This window comes from Ruditapes philippinarum, unplaced genomic scaffold (genome assembly GCF_026571515.1).
Source record: "Ruditapes philippinarum isolate M1 unplaced genomic scaffold, ASM2657151v2 ctg3701_1_1_1_1, whole genome shotgun sequence".
NCBI classification, from domain to species: domain Eukaryota; kingdom Metazoa; phylum Mollusca; class Bivalvia; order Venerida; family Veneridae; genus Ruditapes; species Ruditapes philippinarum.
The window spans coordinates 48,870-71,078 of record NW_026856715.1 but is presented as its reverse complement, the minus strand read 5'-3'; the positions used below and the strand labels follow the sequence as shown (position 1 = coordinate 71,078).

The window sequence follows — 22,209 nt, the reverse complement described above, 5'->3', positions numbered from 1 at the left end:
CAAAGGTCAAGGTCAAATTGACCTCTTAGGTAAAAACGGTTTCCGATCAATAAGTAAAGAACCCTTAGGCCTAGGAACTTTAAACTTGGTATGGTGTTTGGTCTTGACCAGCAGATGACCCCTATTGATTTTGGGATCAAGGGGTCAAAGGTAAAGGTCACATTGACCTTGTAAGTAAAAACGGTTTCTGATCAATAACTAAAGAACGCTTTGGCCTAGGAACTTCAAACTTGGCATGGTGATTGGTCATAACAAGCAGATGACCCCTATTGATCTTGGGGTTAAAGGTCAAGGTCACATTGACCTTGTAGGTAAAAACGGTTTCCGATCAATAACTAAAGAACGCTTAGGCCTAGAAACTTCAAACTTGGTATGATGATTGGTCATGACCAGCAGATGACTCCTATTGATTTTTGGGTCAAGGTGTCAAAGGTCAAGGTCACATTGACCTTGTAGGTAAAAACGGTTTCCAATCAATAACTAAAGAACGCTTAGGCCTAGAAACTTCAAACTTGGTATGATGATTGGTCATGGCCAGCAGATGACCCCTATTGATTTTGGGGTCAAGGGGTCCAAGGTCAAGGTCACATTGACCTTGTAGGTAAAAATGGTTTCCGATCAATAACTAAAGAATGCTTAGGCCTAGGAACTTCAAACTTGGTATGATGATTGGTCATGACCAGTAGATGACCCCTATTGATTTTGGGGTCAAGGGGTCAATGTCATATTGACCTTGTACTTAATGACGGTTTCTGACCAATAACTCAACAACTCAAGTTGCCTTGGTTGATATTTTTATATTAAACTAAAAATGCTTTTGGTATACACATTTGAAGGTCTTATGTAATATAACAACTTGGCTGTCATTAATGAGGCCTACATGATTCATAAAATTTATGCATATATTATTTGGTAAGATTTGTAATAACTTAAATTGCTTCACACAACCTATGGGGTCACAATTATTATTACCTTGTGACTAGTCATGACCAGTAGATACTAGATAACTGATAACCCTTATTAATTGTTTGTTCACTGGGTCAGAAGTCCTGCATAATAACCTGATCACATGACTAATTGGCTGCCGATAGGGGGCATACATGTTTTACAAACATATCTTGTTAAACAGCACTTAGTATGAGTTTAAGACAAATTATTCAACCTCTAAAATGTTATTAGCACCCTGTAATACACTTTAAAGTGAATTGGACTACAATAGAAGGTCTGTAATAAGATAAATGATTAAGTTGATAGTATTTAGTATCGAACATAACAACAAACCACAAATGAATTATATAAATGAATGTTGTTGGCAAGATACATGATCTAATAGAACATTTATTCACAAACAGTAGAACTTTGGTAAAGTTGAAGGGACTTGTATAAAAACTTTGACACATTGGGACTTCGACTCAAGAATCGGTCTCAATTTAATGACAAAATTTCTAGCCTTCATTGTTAACAAGTGAGTAGCAAAAGGTGTAAGAAAAGGAAAGGGCCCTAACTAAACCAGCTTATGGTAAATATATCCTATGTGATTATCATGTTTGTACTCCATTTATTTTATACAGACCAAGAAAAAACTTCAACACATTGAAAAATTCGACACTTGAAATTTCAACTTGTATATTTGTTTGTTTTTATAAGGGACTTTCATTTTACTTCGACACATTGAGAAAATTAACTTATCAAAGTATGAGAAATTGATATTGTTGACCAATCAACTTTAAACAGCTCATATGGCCAGATATATTCTTAAATAATTCATAAGTTATACTGCTGATTTGTTTGTCTCAGACCTAGGTGTTGCAGTTTATATCACAGACTGAAATAATTTGTATTAATTTTCTATTTTCAGGAACATATTAAAGATGAATGTTTAGTAGTCCCACTGGAATGTCCTTTCAGTTGTGGTAGTCAGCCTATGGCTAGAACAGAGGTATTAAAGTACCTTAAACATCATTCATTTTATCGTTATTTTTCCCCATGTTGTGGATCCCCTATGGCTAGGTCACCAGTGGTCTACATAAAGACATGAATCATGATGTTATTTCAGGAAGGAGAATGTCTACAGATATTGTTTCTAATCTTCACATGTTCAGTAAAGATTGAAGGCTTGTACATTGTGTATTTCCTAAATTTGCTACTTGCTTAAATAAACCTTATATATAAGGTAAAATGTGCAATTGTCTTGAAGCAATTTCTCTTATATATGATATAACAGTTAAAGTTACATGTATATTATTAGTTATAAAAAAAAATTTGAGAGGTTATATGGCCCAAATGGTTGTTTGCATATATAACCTAAGCTGCTAGGCAAGGATTATATTTCAAATACTGTAAAATCATTATTATTCGTGGGGCACGATTTTTTTGTGGTTTTCATGGGTAGGTCAATCCACGAATTTAAGATCCGACGAAATTTTATCCCAACAAAAACTTCTTGCCATGTCTCTATTCTATTTATTAAAAACATGCATCAGCGCTTTTCCGCCGATTTTTGTGTAATGAATGCCCAGAGGCAAGGATTAAATTAATTGACAATCGCTGTTTGATACATAAAGATATGTACTTGCTGTAAGTAAAATGTGCTGCGATTAATTGTCAGATTACTTTGCATTAGGTTATTTATTTTACTTTTTTTTACAAGAAATTGAAAATCCACAAATTTAAGAACCCACGAAAATGCCCGTTTTGATAAAACCACGAAATTTCATGCCCTTGTGGATTTATTCATTATTTGAAGTGAATTCACAGTAACCATATTGTAAAACGAATTTACAAATGTACAGTATTATAACATCTTTTTAGAAACAATATATCAAACTCAGCTGAAGATAATTTCAACCTTTATTTGATAAAGTATGAACATTTAATATCTAACTTTTTATTATACCACCGCAGCATTTGCGATGCGGTGGCATATAGCGATTCACCTGTGTGTATGTGTGTGTTGGTGTGTGTGTTTGTTTGTGTGTGTGTTCTATAGATCATATAGTGAACTTAAAAATCTTGTGAAAAACCACTAGTCCAATTTCAACCAAACTTGACAGGATTGATCCTTGGGTGAAGGGCTTCCAAAGCTGTTCAAAGAATTTCATTCCATGCAGAAATCTGGTTGCCATGGCAACCAAAAGGAATTAAAAGAATAAATTTAAAAAATCTTTTTGTAAAGACCCAAAAGGCCTAGAGCTTAGATATTTTGCATAAGGCATTGTCTGGTAGACCTCTACCAAGCTTGTTCAAATTATAGCCCTGGGGTCAAAATCAGCCACGCCCCAGGGGTAATTGATTTTCACTATATGTACATATAGTAAAAACTTAAAATACCTTCTTGTAAAGACCCAAAAGGCCTAGAGCTTAGATATTTTGCAAAAGGCATTGTCTGGTAGACCCTTACCAAGATTGTTCAAATTAAAGCACTGGGGTCAAAATCGGCCCCGCCCGGGGGTCATTGATTTTCACTATATGTACATATAGTAAAAACTTAAAATGCCTTTTTGTAAAGACCCAAAAGGGCCAGAGCTTAGATAGTTTTTGCATAAGGCATTGTCGGGTAGACCTCTACCCAGATTGTTCAAATTATAGCGCTGGGGTCAAAATCTGCCCTTCCCCGGTGGTCATTGGTTGTCCTTATATGTATATAGTAAAAACTTATAGTAAAAACTTTTTAAAAAATTTCTTCTAGCAATTGACAAATGCTAGAGGTTAGATAAATTTGCATGAAACATTGTGTAGTAAACCTCTAGCAAGATTGTTCAAATTATAGCCCTGGGGTCAAAATTGCCCCCGTCCCTGGGGTCATTGATTTTCAATATATACATATAGTAAAAAATAAAAAAATCTTATTGTCTGAAGGTACAAGGCTTAGAGCTTTAATATTTGTTAAAGGATATCATCTATAGGTACTCTACCAAAGTTGCTCAAATTTTGCCTCTTGTGTCAAAATTAGCCTTGCCCCGGGGACCATAGGTTTTCCTTATATGTATATAGTATAAACTTAAATATCATCTTCTCTGAATTTACAAAGGCTAGAGTTAAGAAATTTTGCATGAAACATTGTGTTGTAAACCTCTAGCAAGATTGTACAAATTATAGCCCTGGGGTCAAAATTGGCCCCACCCCTAGGGGTCATTGATTTTCACTATGAACATATAGTAAAAAATTAAAAAATCTTCTTGTCTGAAGGTACAAGGCTTAAAGCTTTTATATATTTGGTATATAATATCATCTATGGTCCTCTACTAGAATTTTTTATAATGCCCCTAGTGTTAAAATTGCCCTGCCCCAGAGGTGATAGTTTTCCTTATATGTTTAAAGTAAAAACTTGAAAAATCTTCTTCTCTGAATTGACAAAGGCTAGAGGTTAAATATATGGCATGAGACTTTGCGAAGTGAACCTCTACCAAGATTGTTCAAATTATAGCCCTGGGATCAAAATTGGTTCCACCCCGGGGGTCATTGATTTTCATTATGTACATCTAGTAAAAAAAATTATTTTATATTTTTGTCTGAAGGTACAAGGCATAGAGCTTTGATGTTTGCTATATAATATCATCTATAGTACTGTACCTCTACCAAAGTTGTTCAAATTTTTCCCCTGGTGTCAAACTAAGCCTTGCCCGGGGGCAGTGATTCTCATTATGTACACATAGTAAAAACAGAAAATAAATCAAATGTTTTCTGAATGGGAGAAAGCTACAGCTTAGATATTTGACTTGAAATGTTGTTTGGTGGACCTGTATCAAGATTGTTTTGAATTAAACCCTTGGGTCAAAATTTTGCCTTGCCCAAGGGGACAGTGACCTACTTTCTTGTCCTTTGATGTACAGCAATGAAATTTTGACTATGTACACAGTTTAAGTTGTAAAATTGAACTTTGATATCATGTGACCTAGATTTTGATGATGTGACCTACTTTCTTGTGCTTTGTTCTACAGCTATGAAATTTGAACCATGTGCACAGATTAAGATGTAAAGTGAACTTTGATATCAGCTGACCTAGATTTTGACAAAGTGTCTTAATGTGTTGTCCTTTGATGTAGTCATGAAATTTAGGCTGTGTGAAATATGACCTTCACCACCAAATTCACTAGACTCAAGTGCATTGATATATTCATACTCTGATCTTTTATTGGATTAACAATAGATTTAACCACTAATCTGATAATAAGAATTAGATAGGTCAGGGATCTATGCATTATGACAATCTTCAATTGTATAGAAACAAAAAAAATCTGTTCCTACACTACTATTTAGTGTTGTATTAATGCGGTGGCATAGGATTTTTCTCAAATGCAATCTTGCTGCATCAATTAAAAAGGCAGAGACCTAATGTATCACTGTTCACAAAATGTCAGCTTTAACTGAAATGATAGATTTTGATTCTCACAGTTCAGACATAGCAAATATACTTTCAACTTATGGTTTTATGGTTCTCAATTATATGCACACCAGTGCTTGTAAATGAGATCTATTTTATGTTTTACTTTTTCTGGAAAATATTTAGTGCTTTCATGACATCTTGAAGTATGGACTCCAAATTTTGACAAAGCCATTTTATGTTTGAGTGATTATTTGTGCCCCCACTTAAGTGGCGAGCATTTAGATTTACCTTTGTCCGTCCGTCTGTCCGTTCTCTTTTGTGTCGCAGTTGTGCACCTTGGTATTTTCGTGTGGATTTATTCAGTATTTTTAGAGTTATTGCCCTTGACTTAGTAAAAATTTGCAATTTTCAACTTGTGTCGCATGTAACTCAAAAAGTATTTGACGTTGAGTCATGAAACTTTACAGGAATGTTGATCAGCATGTGAAGTTGTGCACCTGGGTATTTTCGTGTGGATTTATTTAGTATTTTTAGAGTTATTGCCCTTTACTTAGTAAAAATTTGCAATTTTCAACTTGTGTCGCATGTAACTCAAATAGTATTTGACCTAGAGTGATGAAACTTTACAGGAATGTTGATCAGCATGTGTCGTTGTGCACCTGGGTATTTTTGTGTGGATTTATTTAGTATTTATAGAGTTATTGCCCTTGACTTAGTAAAATTTTGCAATTTTCAACTTGTGTCGCATGTAACTCAAAAAGTATTTGACCTAGAGTCATGAAACTTAACAGGAATGTTGATCAGCATGTGTAGTTGTGCACCTGGGTATTTTTGTGTGGATTTATTTAGTATTTTTAGAGTTATTGCCCTTGACTTAGTAAAATTTTGCAATTTTTAACTTGTGTCGCATGTAACTCAAAAAGGATTTGACATAGAGTCATGAAACTTCTCAGGAATGTTAATCAGCATGTGAAGTTGTGCACCTGGATATTTTCGTGTGGATTTATTTAGTATTTTTTGAGTAATTGCCCTTGACTTAGAAAATTTTTGCAATTTTTAACTTGTGTCGCATGTAACTCAAAAAGGATTTGACAGCGAGTCATTAAACCTTACGGGAAGGTTGCTCAGCGTATGCAGTTGTGCACCTGGGGTTTCGCTTGTGGACTTATCCAGTATTTGAAGAATAAATTTCCCTTGACTTAGTAAAAACCTTTTCATTATGTTGTTATTTGTTCCTTGAGTGCTTGAGTTAGAATCAACCAACTTTACAGGAATAATGATCAACATCACTTAATTACAGGATTAATGATTCACATCACTATGAGGCTATGCACCTGGGACTTTGCATGTGGATTTTTTTTCAGTTTTGTTAGAGTTATTGCCCTTGACTTACAGTAGTGTAAATTTGCAATTTTCAACTTGTTCATGCATAGTTCACTTGTAGGCTTGAACGTGAAAGAATGTTGGTCAGCATGTGTACTTATGCACCTTTGGGTTTGCTTGTGGATTTATTCATTATTTGTAAACTTCTTGCCCTTTACTTTAGTAACAGATTTTTAGTTTTCAAAAAATATTTGACCTAGAGTCATAAGATTGACAGAACAGTGGCGCGGTTGGGGCACCCGTGTCCTATGGACACATTTCTAGTTTACTTCTGTGTTGTTGTTTTGTGTTTTTACATTGGCTTCATTATATTTTGTTTCAGATGAAAAACCATATGGAAATATGTCCAAGTAAACCTAAAGAATGCAGATTTAAGTCTGTTGGATGCATTTTTACAGTGAGTATCGTTAATAGGCAGTCTATTGATTGATAGATGTTACTAGATAAATATTTTTATATGCTCATGCTGAGATTTGTAATATTTCTGTCATGTAGTGTCAGTTGAAACCTTAAGTTTCTTTAAACAACATATTTTGTCAAATCTTGTTGTAAATATTGAACAAACTTTTAAGGTAACAATATTTTTGTGATCTGTTTAAATTCCATATAAATGGACCGTGCACATTTGGAAGGTAAGAGGAGAAAAAAAAATTAATTGAAAAATGATTTTTTTTTTTTTTTTTAATTTTAAAATTTCAGTAAAAAAAAATACAAAGCCCAGAGTTTTTAAATGCAGTGTGAGGGTGTGTCATTGTCTGGCAGTCCTCTGCCACACCTTTCAAAGGTACTCTTCAAATTTGGCACAAATGTACAACAAAACAAGGCACTTTGCATAACCAATGTCACAGCAATCAGGCTTAGATAAAGGTCATTCCGGTAGGTTAATTATAAGAGAGCCAATTCCACTGTGTCTGCTCTATGGATCCTAAACCTGTAGAAAGTTTTTCTTCAATCTTTGCAGAAATATGTCCACCAGAACAAGGCAATATGTAGAGCTCATTTGGCCCTTGTGTCAGCTCAGGGTCTAGGTCACGACTGAAGGTTAATGTGAGAAAGCCAATTCTACCAATTAATTCCTATATCACTGGAAGGATTTTATCTCAACTTTGCTCAAGTGTCCACCTAAAAAAAGGCAATTTTAGAACCCATGCCATTGTATTGCCAGCTCAAGGTCAATGTCACATTTGAAGGTTAAATATCAGGCAACCTTTTGACAAACTATTTTATGTTCACTTTGTAAATCCTATACCCTTTAAAACATTTTCTAAACTTGGTTCAAATGATTAACAAGGCAGTATACAAAGCCAGTGATGTGAATTGCTTCAAATGTGATTTTGTCATGGGAATTTTTCTCCAATCAGGTGAGCAATTGAGACTTACTGTAACCTTTTTTAGCTCACCTGTCACTTTGTGACAGGGTGAGCTTTTATGATCACTTTTCGTCCGGCGTTCGGCCGTGCGGCGTCTGTAAACTTTTACTTTAAATGACATCTCCTCATAAACCACTTAGCCAATTTCATCCAAACTTCACAGGAATGTTCCTTTGGTGGTCACCTTTGAAAATTGTTCAAAGAATTTAATTCCATGCAGAACTCTGGTTGCCATGGCAACCAAAAGAAAAAACTTTAATTATCTTCTTCTAAAAAAACCAAAGAGCTAGAGCTTAGATATTTGGCATGAAACATCTTCTAGTGAGTGTTTACCAAGTTTGTTCAAATAAAAGCCCTGGGGTCAAAATTGGCCCCGCCTCGGGGGGGGGGGGGGTCATTGATTTTTCCTATATGTATATAGTAAAAACTTAAAAAATCTTCTTTTAAAGAACCAAAAGAGCTAGAGCTAAGATATTTAACATGAAACATCTTCTAATGGGTGTCTACCAAGTTTGTTCAAATAAAAGCCCTGGGGTCAAAATTGGCCCCCGCCCCAGGGGTCATTGATTTTTCCTATGTGCATATAGTAAAAACTTAAAAATCTTCTTTTAAAGAACCCAAAGTGCTAGAGCTAAGATATTTAGCATGAAACATGTTCTAATGGATGTCTACCAAGTTTGTTCAAATAAGAGCCCTGGGGTCAAAATTGGCCCCGCCCCGGGGGACATTGATTTTCCTTATATGTGTATAGCAAAAACTTAAAAATCTTCTTCGAAAAAACCCGAATAGCTAGAGTTTAGATATTAAGCATGAAACATCTTCTAGTAAGTGTCTACAAAGATTGTTCAAATAAAAGCCCTGGGGTCAAAACTGGCCCTGCCCTAGGGGTGTCATTGTTTTTAGATATATGTGTAAAGAAAAAATTTAAAAAATCTTCTTTTAAAAAACCCAATGAGCTAGACCTTAGATGTTTAGCATGAAACATCTTCTAATGGGTGTCTACCAAGTTTGTTCAAATAAAAGCCCTGGGGTTTAAACTGGCCCCGCTCCGGGGGCCTATATACAGGTGAGCGACTTCAGGGCCATCATGGCCCTCTTGTTTCATAAAAATGTGGTCATAGCTGTTAATTGATGTTTTTTAACAGGGAACAGATGAAGAGGTTCAACAACATTTAGTGACAGATTTAAATAAACATTTAGAGAATGTGACTCTCTACACAGCAAATATGGAAGTTCAGAGCATTGGAATCAGAAGGGAATTACAAGTAAGTTTGTCTCTAGCTTTATATTGTAAGATAGTGTTCAATTGTTCTTACCCTGAATGTGAATTAAATGATCTAATTTCCTTTACATTTCATTTCAGTTTGTTTATTATTATACAAATAGTTATTTCAGAAAACATTGGAAGAGAAAAGAGCCATGGTAAAGGCATAGAAATTGGTGTGCAATATGAGAATTGTAGTTAATGAAACTAAAGATGACAAACTTAAATTGGTAAAACATGAAAATCTTTGAAAATCTTGCAGAGGCTTGCAAATTGAGATATTTCAATTTCATTATAAAATTTGATTTAGAGGATCTCAAAGTTTCTATTCTGTATTGAAATTGTTTGGAGCTGTGTCATGTGAGGCTGGTATAAAATACGTAGTAAAGTTTGTATATGAAACTTCAGAAAGTGCATGTATACACCATGACATTGCAGGGGATTATTCCTCACTACCAGATCATCATAAAACCCCAAAATGTTGCTTCTTGAGTGTTTAAAAAAGGTGTCTTTAAATGATTTATTTCTCACATATGTCTTCAGATGTTGGGAGTGGTTATGTTATATTTAGTAGGTAGGTTGTTTCATATAGCAATAACAGCTTTTACCAGTAAGTTTGTCACTCGCTGGAGAAAATTTCTTAATTGTGTCCCTCGTCATTTTAGGACCACTTGCCCATTTAATGTATGATATTTGGACTGGTCTGTGCCTTTTGTTCTCCAACTATTTAGCAATTTTCCTAACAAGTTTTGTCCAACTGCTTATAACTGATTGTGTAGGTTATAGTTTAATATTGACAGTAACTTTCTGTTTTCAATATTTTCACTTGCTGTATCATATCATATCTCGGTTTTAAATGTATGTTTGCATGTTATACAGATATTCTTTACTTGGGTGTAATCTAAATATCACCTTTGTTATTGAATTGTAATGTTACTAAGGATTGTCTCAAATTTTGAAAACTGCTTTGAGTATTGTGTTTATCAGAGATTCATAGAACTGTTATTCAAAAGGTGTAAAAATTTCAATTTAAGAGAAAGGGTTGGTCACAGGTTATGTGTTAGGATCACATCACCTGTATTGCTATATTTCCTGCTTTTGTTATTGTTGCTCAGCTATCTACATTGGATGCTTAATCAGATTTTTTGTACATTTTCTTGAAACCAGGTTTCCTTTATATTGTGTTGTTTATACAAATGTATGTGGTATTATTCTTTCTTGCTGCATTTTCTTTCAGGTGAATTGCTCTTTTGAACAGAATAAGTTCTTAACTCACCTGGGCATGAAGTACTTAATTGTGCCCTTTTGTGATGGCATGATGTCCGTTGTGTGTGGTCTGTCATTATCAACAGTTTTTTGGAACAACAGACACCCCAAAACTTCAGAGGAATAAACTTGAGGTGGTGCTTCACAAAAATTCCTTGTTTCCATTTACTAATGTGAAGGATACAGGTCAGCTATCACCTCTTTATTTGAAGAATTGGCTGGTAGGAGGCTCTGATCTGTAATGCAAGATTATATGAGAGTCAGTTCAGTGTATAATGTAGCTCCCAGTTTTTAAGGACAGCCTTGAAAGTTTGTCCAGTTTTATTGATGTACTGTGAATTTGATGATGTTTATGTGCTTTGCTTAGGCATTTTATAAAAGATTCAGTCAATGAACCTCAGTTATACAAGTGGTAAGAGTTTCTGTGTTTTGAAAAACACTCTTGACTTTGCTCATAAATATTTGAATATCTAACTGAACATAGCATTATGAGACTTTGTTTACTAAAGAGAAATTTCCCGGTATATATGTAACAATCTTTAAATTAATGCACATAGAAAAACAGAATTTACAAATGCCATTAAAACATAGGCCTATTGATGAAAATAGCCAGTGTCTTTGTTTCCCTCACCATAATATTTTATCATTTATACCTTCCTAGTTCATATTCTAACATAAATGTATATTAAAATATCGGTATCTAATGGTCATTTTATAAAATAACTATTCACTCTCACTACTTCTAATCATCACACACCAATTAAATCCATCCTATTTGACACAAATGAAAACCTTACCTATATTGAAGGTAAAATCCTTGAAGGTGAAGGTTATCTTTATTTGTCTGTTTTGGCTTTCCATATTTTGTATTTTTAATCACAAGTAGTCCTGGTCCATGCTACAGGAAACCAAAGCTAAATATAGAGTACATATCATAATCTAGAGTAAATATATAAAGGGAATGCCAGAAAATTATAAATAGAACAAATCGTTAATCTATGTTATATATAAGTATGGTATTCCACTTGATAAACAGACAAAGTTAAATATAGAGTATATATCATAATCAATATAACAGATATTGATATGGTTTTAAATATAATACAATGGGAATGCCAGAAAATTATAAATAAGAACAAATCATTAATTCATGTTATATATAACTAAGGTTTTCCATTTGATGTCTGAAATAAAACAGGCATGATATTTTGATAGATGACAATAAGTGCTAGTATTTTTTACTTTTTAGCTCAAAACATGGTTGTCATAGTTATGGAAATAGTTAAAATGGAAATAGATAAATTTTGGTTTTTAATAAATGATAAAGTGAAAAAGTATACAAGCTTGGTTATGAAAATCTTAGAAAACATGTTTTATTGTGAATTTGTGACAAATACGTCAGTGCATAGTGTTTTGTGAAGGCCATGCTTTTTTGTACTCCAAAGTATAATGAAATTTACTATAGAGCAGAACTTACTTGGAACTTAGTTGTTTAAGTGCAATTGTCATACTTTTATTGTACTCCAAAGTATAATGAAATTTACTATAGAGCAGAAATACCTGGGAACTTAGTTGTTTAAGTGCAATTGTCATACTTTTATTGTACTCCAAAGTATAATGAAATTTACTATAGAGCAGAACTAACTGGGAACTTAGTTGTTTAAGTGCAACACCAATGTCATGTCATAACTACAGTCTATTTTGTTACACATGATTATAATTGTTATTTCAGGAGGTAACAGCAGAGAGAGATCAATTAAGACAAGAAGTGAATGTTGTTAGACAGGAGATGGCAGTAATGAAAACAAACTTCGAGAAAGTACAAAATTCAAACAAAGAACTAAAGGTATCATAAAAGTCCTATGATATTCTGCAAATTTGCTACTTTTTGTGCCTCCACTTTAGTGGCAGGCATTTAGATTTACCCTTGACCGTCCTTCCGTCCGTCCATTCTCTTTTGTGTCGCAGGTAACTCAAAAAGAAAAGTATTTGACCTAGAGTCCTGAAACTTAAAAGGAATGTTGATCAGCATGTGCAGTTGTACACCTGGGTATTTTCGTGTGGATTTATTAAGTATTTTTAGAGTTATTGCCCTTGACTAAGTAAAAATTTGCAATTTTCAACTTGTGTCTCACATAACTCAAAAAGTATTTAACCTAGAGTCATGAAACCTTACAAGAATGTTGATCAGCATATGTAGTTGTGCACCTGGGTATTTTTTTGTGGATATTTTTAGTATTTTTAGAGTTATTGCCCTTGACTTAGTAAAAATTTTCAATTTTCAACTTGTGTCGCACTTCACTAAAAAAGTATTTGACCTTGAGTCATGAAACCTTACAAGAATGTTGCTCAGCATGTGTTGTTGTGCACATGGGTATTTTCCTGTGAATATATTAAGTATTTTTATAGTTATTGCCCTTGAATTAATAAAAATTTCTAATTTTCAAACTGTGGCGCACGTAACTAAAAAACTTTTTAGGGAGTCATGAAACCTTACAGGAATGTTGCTCAGCATGTGTAGTTGTGCACCTAGGTATTTTCGTGTGGATATTTTTAGAGTTATTGCCCTTATCATAGTAAAATTTTACAATATTCAACTTGTGTTGCACATAACTCAAAAAGTATTTCACCTGTAGGCCTGAAAGTTTACAAGAATGTTGGTCAGCATGTGTACTTATGCACCTTGGGGTTTTCTTGTGGATTTATTCAGTATTTGTAGTAATTGCCCTTTACTTAATATAAGATTTTCAGTTTCAACTTGCTCACATGTAGCAACAAAAAAAAATTTGACCTAGAGACATAAGATTGACAAATCAGTGGAGTGTCTGGGCACCCGTGTCCTATGGACACATTTCTAGTTGATACTTGAATGCATTAAAAGTTGTTGGGATGAATATTAAAAAACACAATGAAAATAACACAATAGGGACAATAATGAAATTAAAATGGGATAATAATAAAAGACTTTGAAACATTCTAAAACTTACTGTTCTGTAAATACATTCACAAATAAACCAGTCATATTGTTTTCAACTTTTAAGAAACAGCTAAGAAAAACTATTCTTTAGCTTTAATGTTTGCAAATGTTGTTTGGCATTTACCTCAGAGCCCTGGACATATACTTTTTATGCCCCCACAGAGTGGGAGCATATAGCATTGCACTTGTCTGTCCATCCGTAAGTCTGTCCGTCCGTCCAGAAATCTTGTGAACGCAACTCCTCTTAAACCGGATTGCAGATTTTGCTTAAACTTCCAGGGATGAACAACCTTAATGTGTAAAAGGTAGTAAAAGAAGGAATTTTTGCTGCAACCAAATTTAACAGAGTTATGGCCCTTTGTTGATTTTTTCACTATATACTATGTAGAAATTTTGTGAACGCAACTCCTCTTAAACCGGATGGCAGATTTTGCTTAAACTTCCAGGGATGAACAACCTTAATGTGTAGATGGTAGTAAAGGAAGGAATTTTTGCTGCGACCAAATTTAACAGAATAATGGCCCTTTGTTGATTTTTTCACTATATACTATGTAGAAATTTTGTGAACGCAACTCCTCTTAAACCGGATGGCAGATTTTGCTTAAACTTCCAGGGATGAACAACCTTAATGTGTAGATGGTAGTAAAGGAAGGAATTTTTGCTGCGACCAAATTTAACAGAATTATGGCCCTTTGTTGATTTTTAGTTTTCAACTTGTGGCACATGTAGTCCAAAAAATATTTGACCTAGAGTCATAAGATTGACAGAACAGTGGCGTGTGGGGGCATCCGTGTCCTATCCTATGGACACATTTCTAGTTTTAATCTAACCTGTGTCACCTGTAACTTATTCAATATCATAAAAGCACAGTCTGGTTGATGGGTGACTCTGTATTCAAGCATCAACTGTGCTTTGTTCGAAGTAAAAATGTTTCTTAAAACACGTTCTTTGACTTTTATTCAGAATATTCATACCAATCTGTGTATTGTAAATACAGGGGTGTAAGGGATGTATTTACATTGTCATTAGTGATATTTAATGGTATCCTTAGCCATTTTTAAGGATGATCAGAATGACGCTAACACTTTGATTAAAAGTAATGTGCCCAACGAGCAATATTTAACTAATCACGCGAAAAGCGTTTTAACAGTTTCTGTTTGACATCATCTATAACATATAATTTGTAGACGGATATATGTCCTCCTTTGAAGCACCTCTATATTTTGATTGGCAAATAAGTATCTATTTGTTTTATCTATGATTTACTATTAAGTATAGGTTGATTTACAAAAAAGTTGAAAAAAGAAATCGCATTCTCACACAAAAAGACTTATTGATTGTATATTGAGTTAATTAGGAAACAAAATAAACATATGTAATTATGTATATGTCATTTTTGCTCATCCCCCACGCTTTGCCACATTCAAACAAATATTTCTGTAGCTACTTTGACGAGGCATACACCGTCTTTCTGTTTAAAAATGCAGTTATGTTTACATTGACAGGTGCGTGGGAAATCACGTAAACCGGAAACGTACTTTCGACTGTATGGTAACTGTTTATACGGTCGTATACCTGAAAATGGTTTTAGGTGCGACTTAGGTCGTATGACCGTGTTCATAAAACGGTCATGTGGAAATCGTAAGCTCGGTCGTAAGTATTGGACGAAAGATAAGATCCAAGGTACGACCGTCTTTGTTGATAAAACGGCACCCAGGTCAGTAGATCAAATCAAAACAACAACTTATGTAAGTATAAGATTTGTCCTATAAATACAAAAAATTAGATAAAAAAATTTACATATTTTACAGTTAAAGATGGTCTCACTGACAGAAAGAGTTATACATTTAGAGAAGCAATCAGAGAATGCAGCAAAAAAAGATGTTGTTGAACGCCATGATAGGGATGTAAGAACCATGCAGACATCCTTGACCCAAGTTCGAGCCCAGGTGGTACAACTTGAAAGGCTGAGCTTAAATGAAGGAGGACGTTCAGGATCAGGAGAAACTACACCAGGTATCAAATTGTATTATTATAATTTTATGGAAGGAGACACAAAAATCAAGCATATTTGCAATACATATATTTGTGAATTGGCATGCATCTTATGTAATTGTATTTTGAGATCATAGATTGTTTTATAAATTTGTTCTGCAAGACAAGATATCAAAACATGGAAGTTATGATGATCTTTTATTTCCATTATCAACATTGTTTGTGGTATTAATAAAAAATTGTTTATTGAACAGCTCCAGAATTAAAGCGTAGAATAGACATGCATGACAGCCAATTTGCACAGTTAGATGTTCAGATGGCAGAGCTTGATCTGAGATTTCAGATCCTCGAGACAGCAAGCTACGATGGTACGCTAATGTGGAAGTTGAGGGATTACGCTCGGAGAAAACAAGACGCAGTTCAAGGGAGAACACTCTCGTTGTACAGTCAGCCATTTTACACCCACAGATATGGTTATAAGATGTGTGCAAGGGTAAATAATGGAAGATATTTATATGTTTTAAGTACTATAAGACACCTTGGGTCAGTTTGTTAACAAGAGTTCAGCAGATCTGCAAGAAATATAATTTTGCAGCCAACCGTTGGGTGCTGTAATTTGAATGATGTTTGCTGTAGTAGCCAACAATATGTTGACACATCAACATATTGAAATAAGCTATGTTAAGCATTAAGATTTGGAATTTATGAAACGGGTCTTTAAGATGTTATGTTCATCTGTCCACATGATAAAGGATGGTTATTTATCTACAGTCGTACCGCCTCGATGGTGGAGGGGTTAGAGTTGATGACTTCTAATCCAGTTACCTCCCTGGCATGGGTTCGATGCCCGGGACATGCTTTGGTAGTTTAGCGCAGAGGAAGGTAGTCTAGTACTAGTGTAACTCTCCAGGAACGATGGTTAGGAAACTACCCGCCTATATGACTGAAATACTGTTGGGAAAAGGTGTAAAATGAAACAAACAATCTACAGTCGTATCAAAGAGCAGCTTAAATCATTGCTCTAACTTTTGTGCAAACATGCCAAGGATGTTTCTTACATAAAGCTGTATCAGAGATCTTCAAATGGCTGCAGTCTGGGGTCACAGTTTGCTTTTGTAATTTTTAGTATGTTATTTTCTCTATATCTTTTATGAATGACTTTGCTCAAAGGCAACTCTGACCTGTTGTCCTATATGTCCAATTTTTCCTGTCAATAAGAATAAAGCTTATAGTCATTACAGTCATGTGAAAGGGCACATGCAAAAGTCAAATTGCTATCTCTCAAAGTGCAAGTTGAAACGTTTACAAATTCACCATTTAACTGGTGAGATATGGTAGGCAAAGGCTTAGTTGCACCAGGTTTGGTGCACCATTAACCGGTATAAACTCCACAGCAGTCATTATGCTGCTGACTGTTCCAAGGCGGCGCCCCTCTGTATTCCTCAGATGTATGGACTGTTTTTGGTGACACTTTTGTTTGTCCCTTGTTTTTTTTCTTCGTCTACGGTAAGTATCTTCCCCATTGCCTTTAGTTTTTATTTCTTTGATTAACCCACCTCCCCCCCCCCCCCCCCCCCCCCCTCTCCCCGGTCTCCTGTCCCCTTCCCCTTTGTGGGCCTATTATTCTTTTTTTGAATTCCTAATGAGTTACAAATTATTTATGATTTAATGATTAACCTGTCCGTGCTCTGTCTTTGCCCTGTCCTGTTTTTGTTTGGGGTCCGTCTGGGCTCCTTGCCATTGGTTCTTGTTGCTGGGTCGTATGGGGTTGTGTTCATTGAACGCCGCCTTTGCTTGTTTGTGATCTTGTTTATCATATTTTAGTGGATTTATGTAAAAAATTGTTTATAATTAAAAAAAAAAAAGGGTGAAAGTTTTCAGAACTATTCCTGAAGTTCAGGATTTTCAAGTTTCCTGAAAGCCATCCATGTCCTATGTAAAACTATAGAAAAACTGCTAAATTCAGGATTTTCAGGATTTTTAAAATTTCCAACTTTCACCCATAGAAGATAATCTGAGACTTACCTCATATAATATTTTTTATCCAGGTGTATCTTAACGGAGATGGTATGGGAAAAGGAAGTCATATGAGCCTGTTCTTTGTTGTTATGAGAGGTGAGTATGATAACCTGTTGCCATGGCCGTTCCAGCAGAAGGTAACGATGACACTTCTTGACCAGGACACTGGACAGTGCAACCTTTCTGACTCATTCAGACCAGATCCAACAAGTAGCAGTTTCAGAAAACCAACAACAGATATGAATATTGCTTCTGGATGTCCACTATTTGTATCTCATGCTGTGTTGGAAACAGCAAAGTATGTGAAAGAAGATACAATCATGATTAAATTTCAGGTGGATTTGGCAAATCTCAATCATCCCTAACCCAGGCATGCATGGAAGTAATGGCTACAAACTTGTAGATGTAAAATGTCTTTTTTCAAATAATTTTTTTGTGATAAGATTTAATTTTGTACTGGTAAGGTGTAGTCATTACATATGTTTTACACAGGTACATATTGGTGTTGCTCTATATTGTAATATTTTCAATAAGTTGGTATATGTACTCCCATGTGGGCCATCAGTAGTGTCTCAGAACAGTCTATTCTCTTCATTTGAAATTGATAAACTTATTATTTACATTGCATTACTGTATAGTTACATATTACAGCTGTATATGTCTATCAAAGAAAGAATGATAGTTGATAACATCATGTATGTTAGTCTTGATATAGCTTATTCACCAACTTTGACTTATATTCCAATCCTAGATGTGAGCAATACATTAAGCATTCGTTATCAGCTTAAGTTAAATGTTGATGCTTCTGTTGCCTTTTCATATTTCTTTATGTTTGCCAAATTTTGTTTGCATCATTTTTTAGAATATGGAAGGCCTGTTAAGATATACATTTATTTACCAGTAAGCAGAAATAAAAAAGGCTTGTGTCTGCCATCCAGGGTGGTTATAGAAATGTTTTTCTTCATAATTATGTTACCCACAGAGATAAAAAATAATGCCCCTTTTAAAGCAACACCATGTTCAAGTTAACCGGGCATATAATAAAGGTTATGTGTATACTTGTTATCAAATTGAGGAGATTGCCATTTATACATTAAGTAATATTGGTAATACATGTATTTATAAAGGTGTTTGATATCAAAATTGTTTCTTTAATTTTTATGTAAATTTTGCGTTGAAATTGTATACTACTACAGAAATTGAGAGCAGGGCTGTATATTTTTCAATTTCAACTCTTAAGGGTTTGGTAAATGCTCCCTTCTATTACACCAATGAAAATATTTCATGCAAATTATGTAGAAAGAGGAAATTGTCAACAACTTGTGAAGGATAATATTGCTTGACTTGACTGTTCAAATGGGGGGTGGAGGGGGAGGGGTCCTGTAAATGTCATGTCATTCAGAAATCATTATAACTAATAAGTTATTCAAATGAAATAAACTAATGTTAAAATTATATTAAATTTTACTGCATTAGGAAAAGCGATAGGGTTAAATATTTATTTCTAGTGAAAAAGTATTCATAAGATATTTTTCATTTTACTGTTCATTAATTCTAAATTCTGACAGAAAGCACGGTTTGGGCTACTTCTTTTGATAATGTTATACATATATCATCTTAATTTATTATGATACAAGTCTTATTTTAATATATATTTATACATCATATTCAAATTGTTTCAGAGTTTGGCAGATTGTCAGCTTTTTTTATAGGACACTGTGTATGGATATCAGAATGTTAAATGGTTTATGTAGTAAATGTTGTTGTAAATGCTCTATATATGGAGACAATATTATAATTAAAGATACATGTATATCAATTTCATTGTGTATATTTATATATAAAACATCTGCCAGCAATCATGCTGTAAATGGCAGTATTGAATAGCCTTTCTTTATAAGTAAATAATCTGTGATGTAAATTTCTAGCTCGTAGTAACAGGTTGGAAGCTATCCTCTACTGAGAGTATCATAGATAACTGATAATGTTTCCACATGTGACATTTTAAAGGGCATATTATGCTTATTTTTCATGTCAAATATCTAAACTAAAATTTAAAATTTTATAATTAATGCTTTTTGACATTTCAATATAAAGAGTTCAGCTGACGAGTCTACCAAACGGACGAAACAAATATGAATGTGCTATCAATAATACTAAGGGTCATAACTAATTCAAATCTACATCTTGCAGTCAATAATAACATTATTATAGATTTTTACAAGGGCTGTATTATGATTTGTTGACATTTATATTTTGCCATTTCAATTTCATACTAGATTTTTATGTCAAAATCATTTTGCAATCAGTCTTTGGAAGAAAATACTAGTATATTCTAAAAAGATGAAAACTTTTGGGGCAACTTGGATATTAACATATTTTATGTAGTGATTTTAGTATTATGAATTTTAAACAGACAGCCCACTTCTCCATCACTGTGTCTGGCTATTGTTTGAATGATTTGCTTATATCTAAGTATTAACACCTGGTGGAAGGGGTTATTTTGCAGAAATACATATGTTGTAATTTGTGTGTAGAATTTTTAAAGTAATGCTCTCTTAGAGTGTTTCTATGTTGTAATGCTCTTTGGTCAGATAGTTTGTTGATTTTATTGTTTGACCACAGTGTGGTATTTTCCGGTTTTAACTCTTTTGAGGGTTTTGAACTTCTTAGGAAGAGCATTTCAAAAGAAATTGAGTTGACATTGTAATTCTAAAGGTCAAGGTCAAAATAACATCTTAGCTGACGTTGTGTAGTGCAGAGTAAAGCATTTTCTTGAAGCTGTCAAACTTTGATAATTGACCAATTTTCAAAATTGTGACTTTGTAAGTCAACATCATGTATGAAATAGTTTCAATGCAATACTTTGTCATCTAAGGTTAGCTTACCATACATGTCATTAAGTAATTAGGTCACTTGTCTAAGTGATAAGACTTTAAAGTCCTCTTGTATAGAGGAAAACAATGCTTAGTACTGCCAAATATAAGAATGTTTGTTTTGTAGATGCAGGTTATCATCTTGTTTTTGTTTGTTTTTAAGTTAAGATGTAAAGAATACAACAGCCTTTATACTCTATGTTGTCTTTACAATAAATATAAAAGGCTGTGATAAACAGCTGTATATTGGCTCTTGATTTTTATATATTCTGTCAAACCTGACCAGGAGAAGGAATGATAAGTTCACCTGTTACTCCAGGGGACCTTGAAAGATTGACTATTTTCCAACATACTTTGCTATCACCCTGCACCTCAGAAAAGCGATATCATGCTGTTAATCAAAATTATTTAAAATAACCTAGATGATTGAACTTCAATCTAATGAAACATACAATTCTGTTAAGTTTCTTAATGCGCTTAAAGATATACTATGCTCATATTTAGGTAAAATACTTTTATTGCAAACATGTATTGAAATCTAGGAAACTCGAAAGAATATGTCTAATTGGAATAAGAGTATACACAAACTATGTTTTGAAAACTGCATTCCCTATTACTGGTCCTTTGCCTAAATTGCTTAGTCTATGAAACTTGGTTAGGATGTTTGTCCCAGAAGTTACTCGTATGAGTTTGAATATAGGTATTCTCGGATGAAAAACTAGGTAACATGACCTGAAAATGGAATAATCTTGTTAATATTCTAGAGGCTACTGTTTTAATCCAAATATCAGGACAATTTGTCAGAAAGGTTGTTTGGATGATTTCTAGTTCAAGTTCCAGTATGGGTCATCTGGGGTCAAAAACTAGGGTTATGCAGCCCAAACATGGAAAAACCTTACACTCAAGAGTTAACATAATCAGCCCAAATATCCTGAAAATATGTCAAAAAGGTTGTTTGGATGATTTCTAGCTCAAGTTCCAATATGGGTCATCTGGGGTCAAAGACTTAGTTAAACAGCCCAAATATGAAAAAAACCAACTTGTTAACACTCTAAAGACAACATTTTCAGTCCAAATATAATGCAAATTTGTTAGACTGGTTGTTTCTATGATTTCTAGATCAAGTTCAAATATGGGTCATTTTGGGTAACTTTGTTAGAAACAGTCGTACTCGGGTGAGCGATATAGGGTCATCATTGCCCTCTAGTTCAATGACATTATTTATTCATACTGTGTTTACCTAGAGTATGTAGAGTTTAAAGCATTACATACCTTCTGTGTATGTACTTGAATGATGTTGCATTTAATATTTAAAAAGAGGCTTTTGCAATTATCATTATTTTCTAATATCAAATTTAGGCATAATATATCTTTAACCAAAATTTCTTTGTATTTAAGTTAGAATGTGATATCACATTTATAATTGTTCTGAACATTTAAGAATGATACCAATTATTATTTAAAAATGTCTAAAAGAGATTAAGCAAAAGATTACATGAACTTAGTTTGATATCAATTACATTATAACATACCTTGATTTATTAAAATAAACATCATAAACAAAATTGAACATTTATATTCATTCCATATACACGTATTTAAATATTCAATAAGGAATATATCTAGATGTTACATTGATATCTTCCTTTATTTGCCATCAATATATATTTGATAACAATGCCACCAAAAGAAATTGTTTGAATGCATTAATGAATAACTGCTTAGTAACTGAT

At 33.8% G+C, this 22,209-nt stretch overlaps 1 protein-coding gene across 1 annotated transcript; it reads left to right on the top strand.

Moving 5' to 3' along the window:
• Nucleotides 1-1,837: 1,837 nt before the first annotated feature.
• On the top strand, nucleotides 1,838-22,159 carry LOC132747473 (TNF receptor-associated factor 3-like). The gene is made up of 7 exons (XM_060736867.1): nucleotides 1,838-1,939; nucleotides 7,032-7,106; nucleotides 9,225-9,344; nucleotides 12,342-12,455; nucleotides 15,398-15,602; nucleotides 15,836-16,074; nucleotides 17,630-22,159. The coding sequence occupies exons 1-7, from the start codon at nucleotides 1,925-1,927 to the stop codon at nucleotides 17,963-17,965; spliced, it is 1,104 nt and encodes a 367-aa protein (XP_060592850.1). The 5' UTR covers nucleotides 1,838-1,924; the 3' UTR covers nucleotides 17,966-22,159.
• Nucleotides 22,160-22,209: the final 50 nt, after the last annotated feature.

Coding starts and splice junctions, on each gene's coding strand:
- LOC132747473 (XM_060736867.1), top strand. Junction 12,456..15,397: donor ATTCAAACAAAGAACTAAAG/GTATCATAAAAG, acceptor CATATTTTACAG/TTAAAGATGGTCTCACTGAC. Junction 16,075..17,629: donor GTTATAAGATGTGTGCAAGG/GTAAATAATGGA, acceptor TTTTTTATCCAG/GTGTATCTTAACGGAGATGG.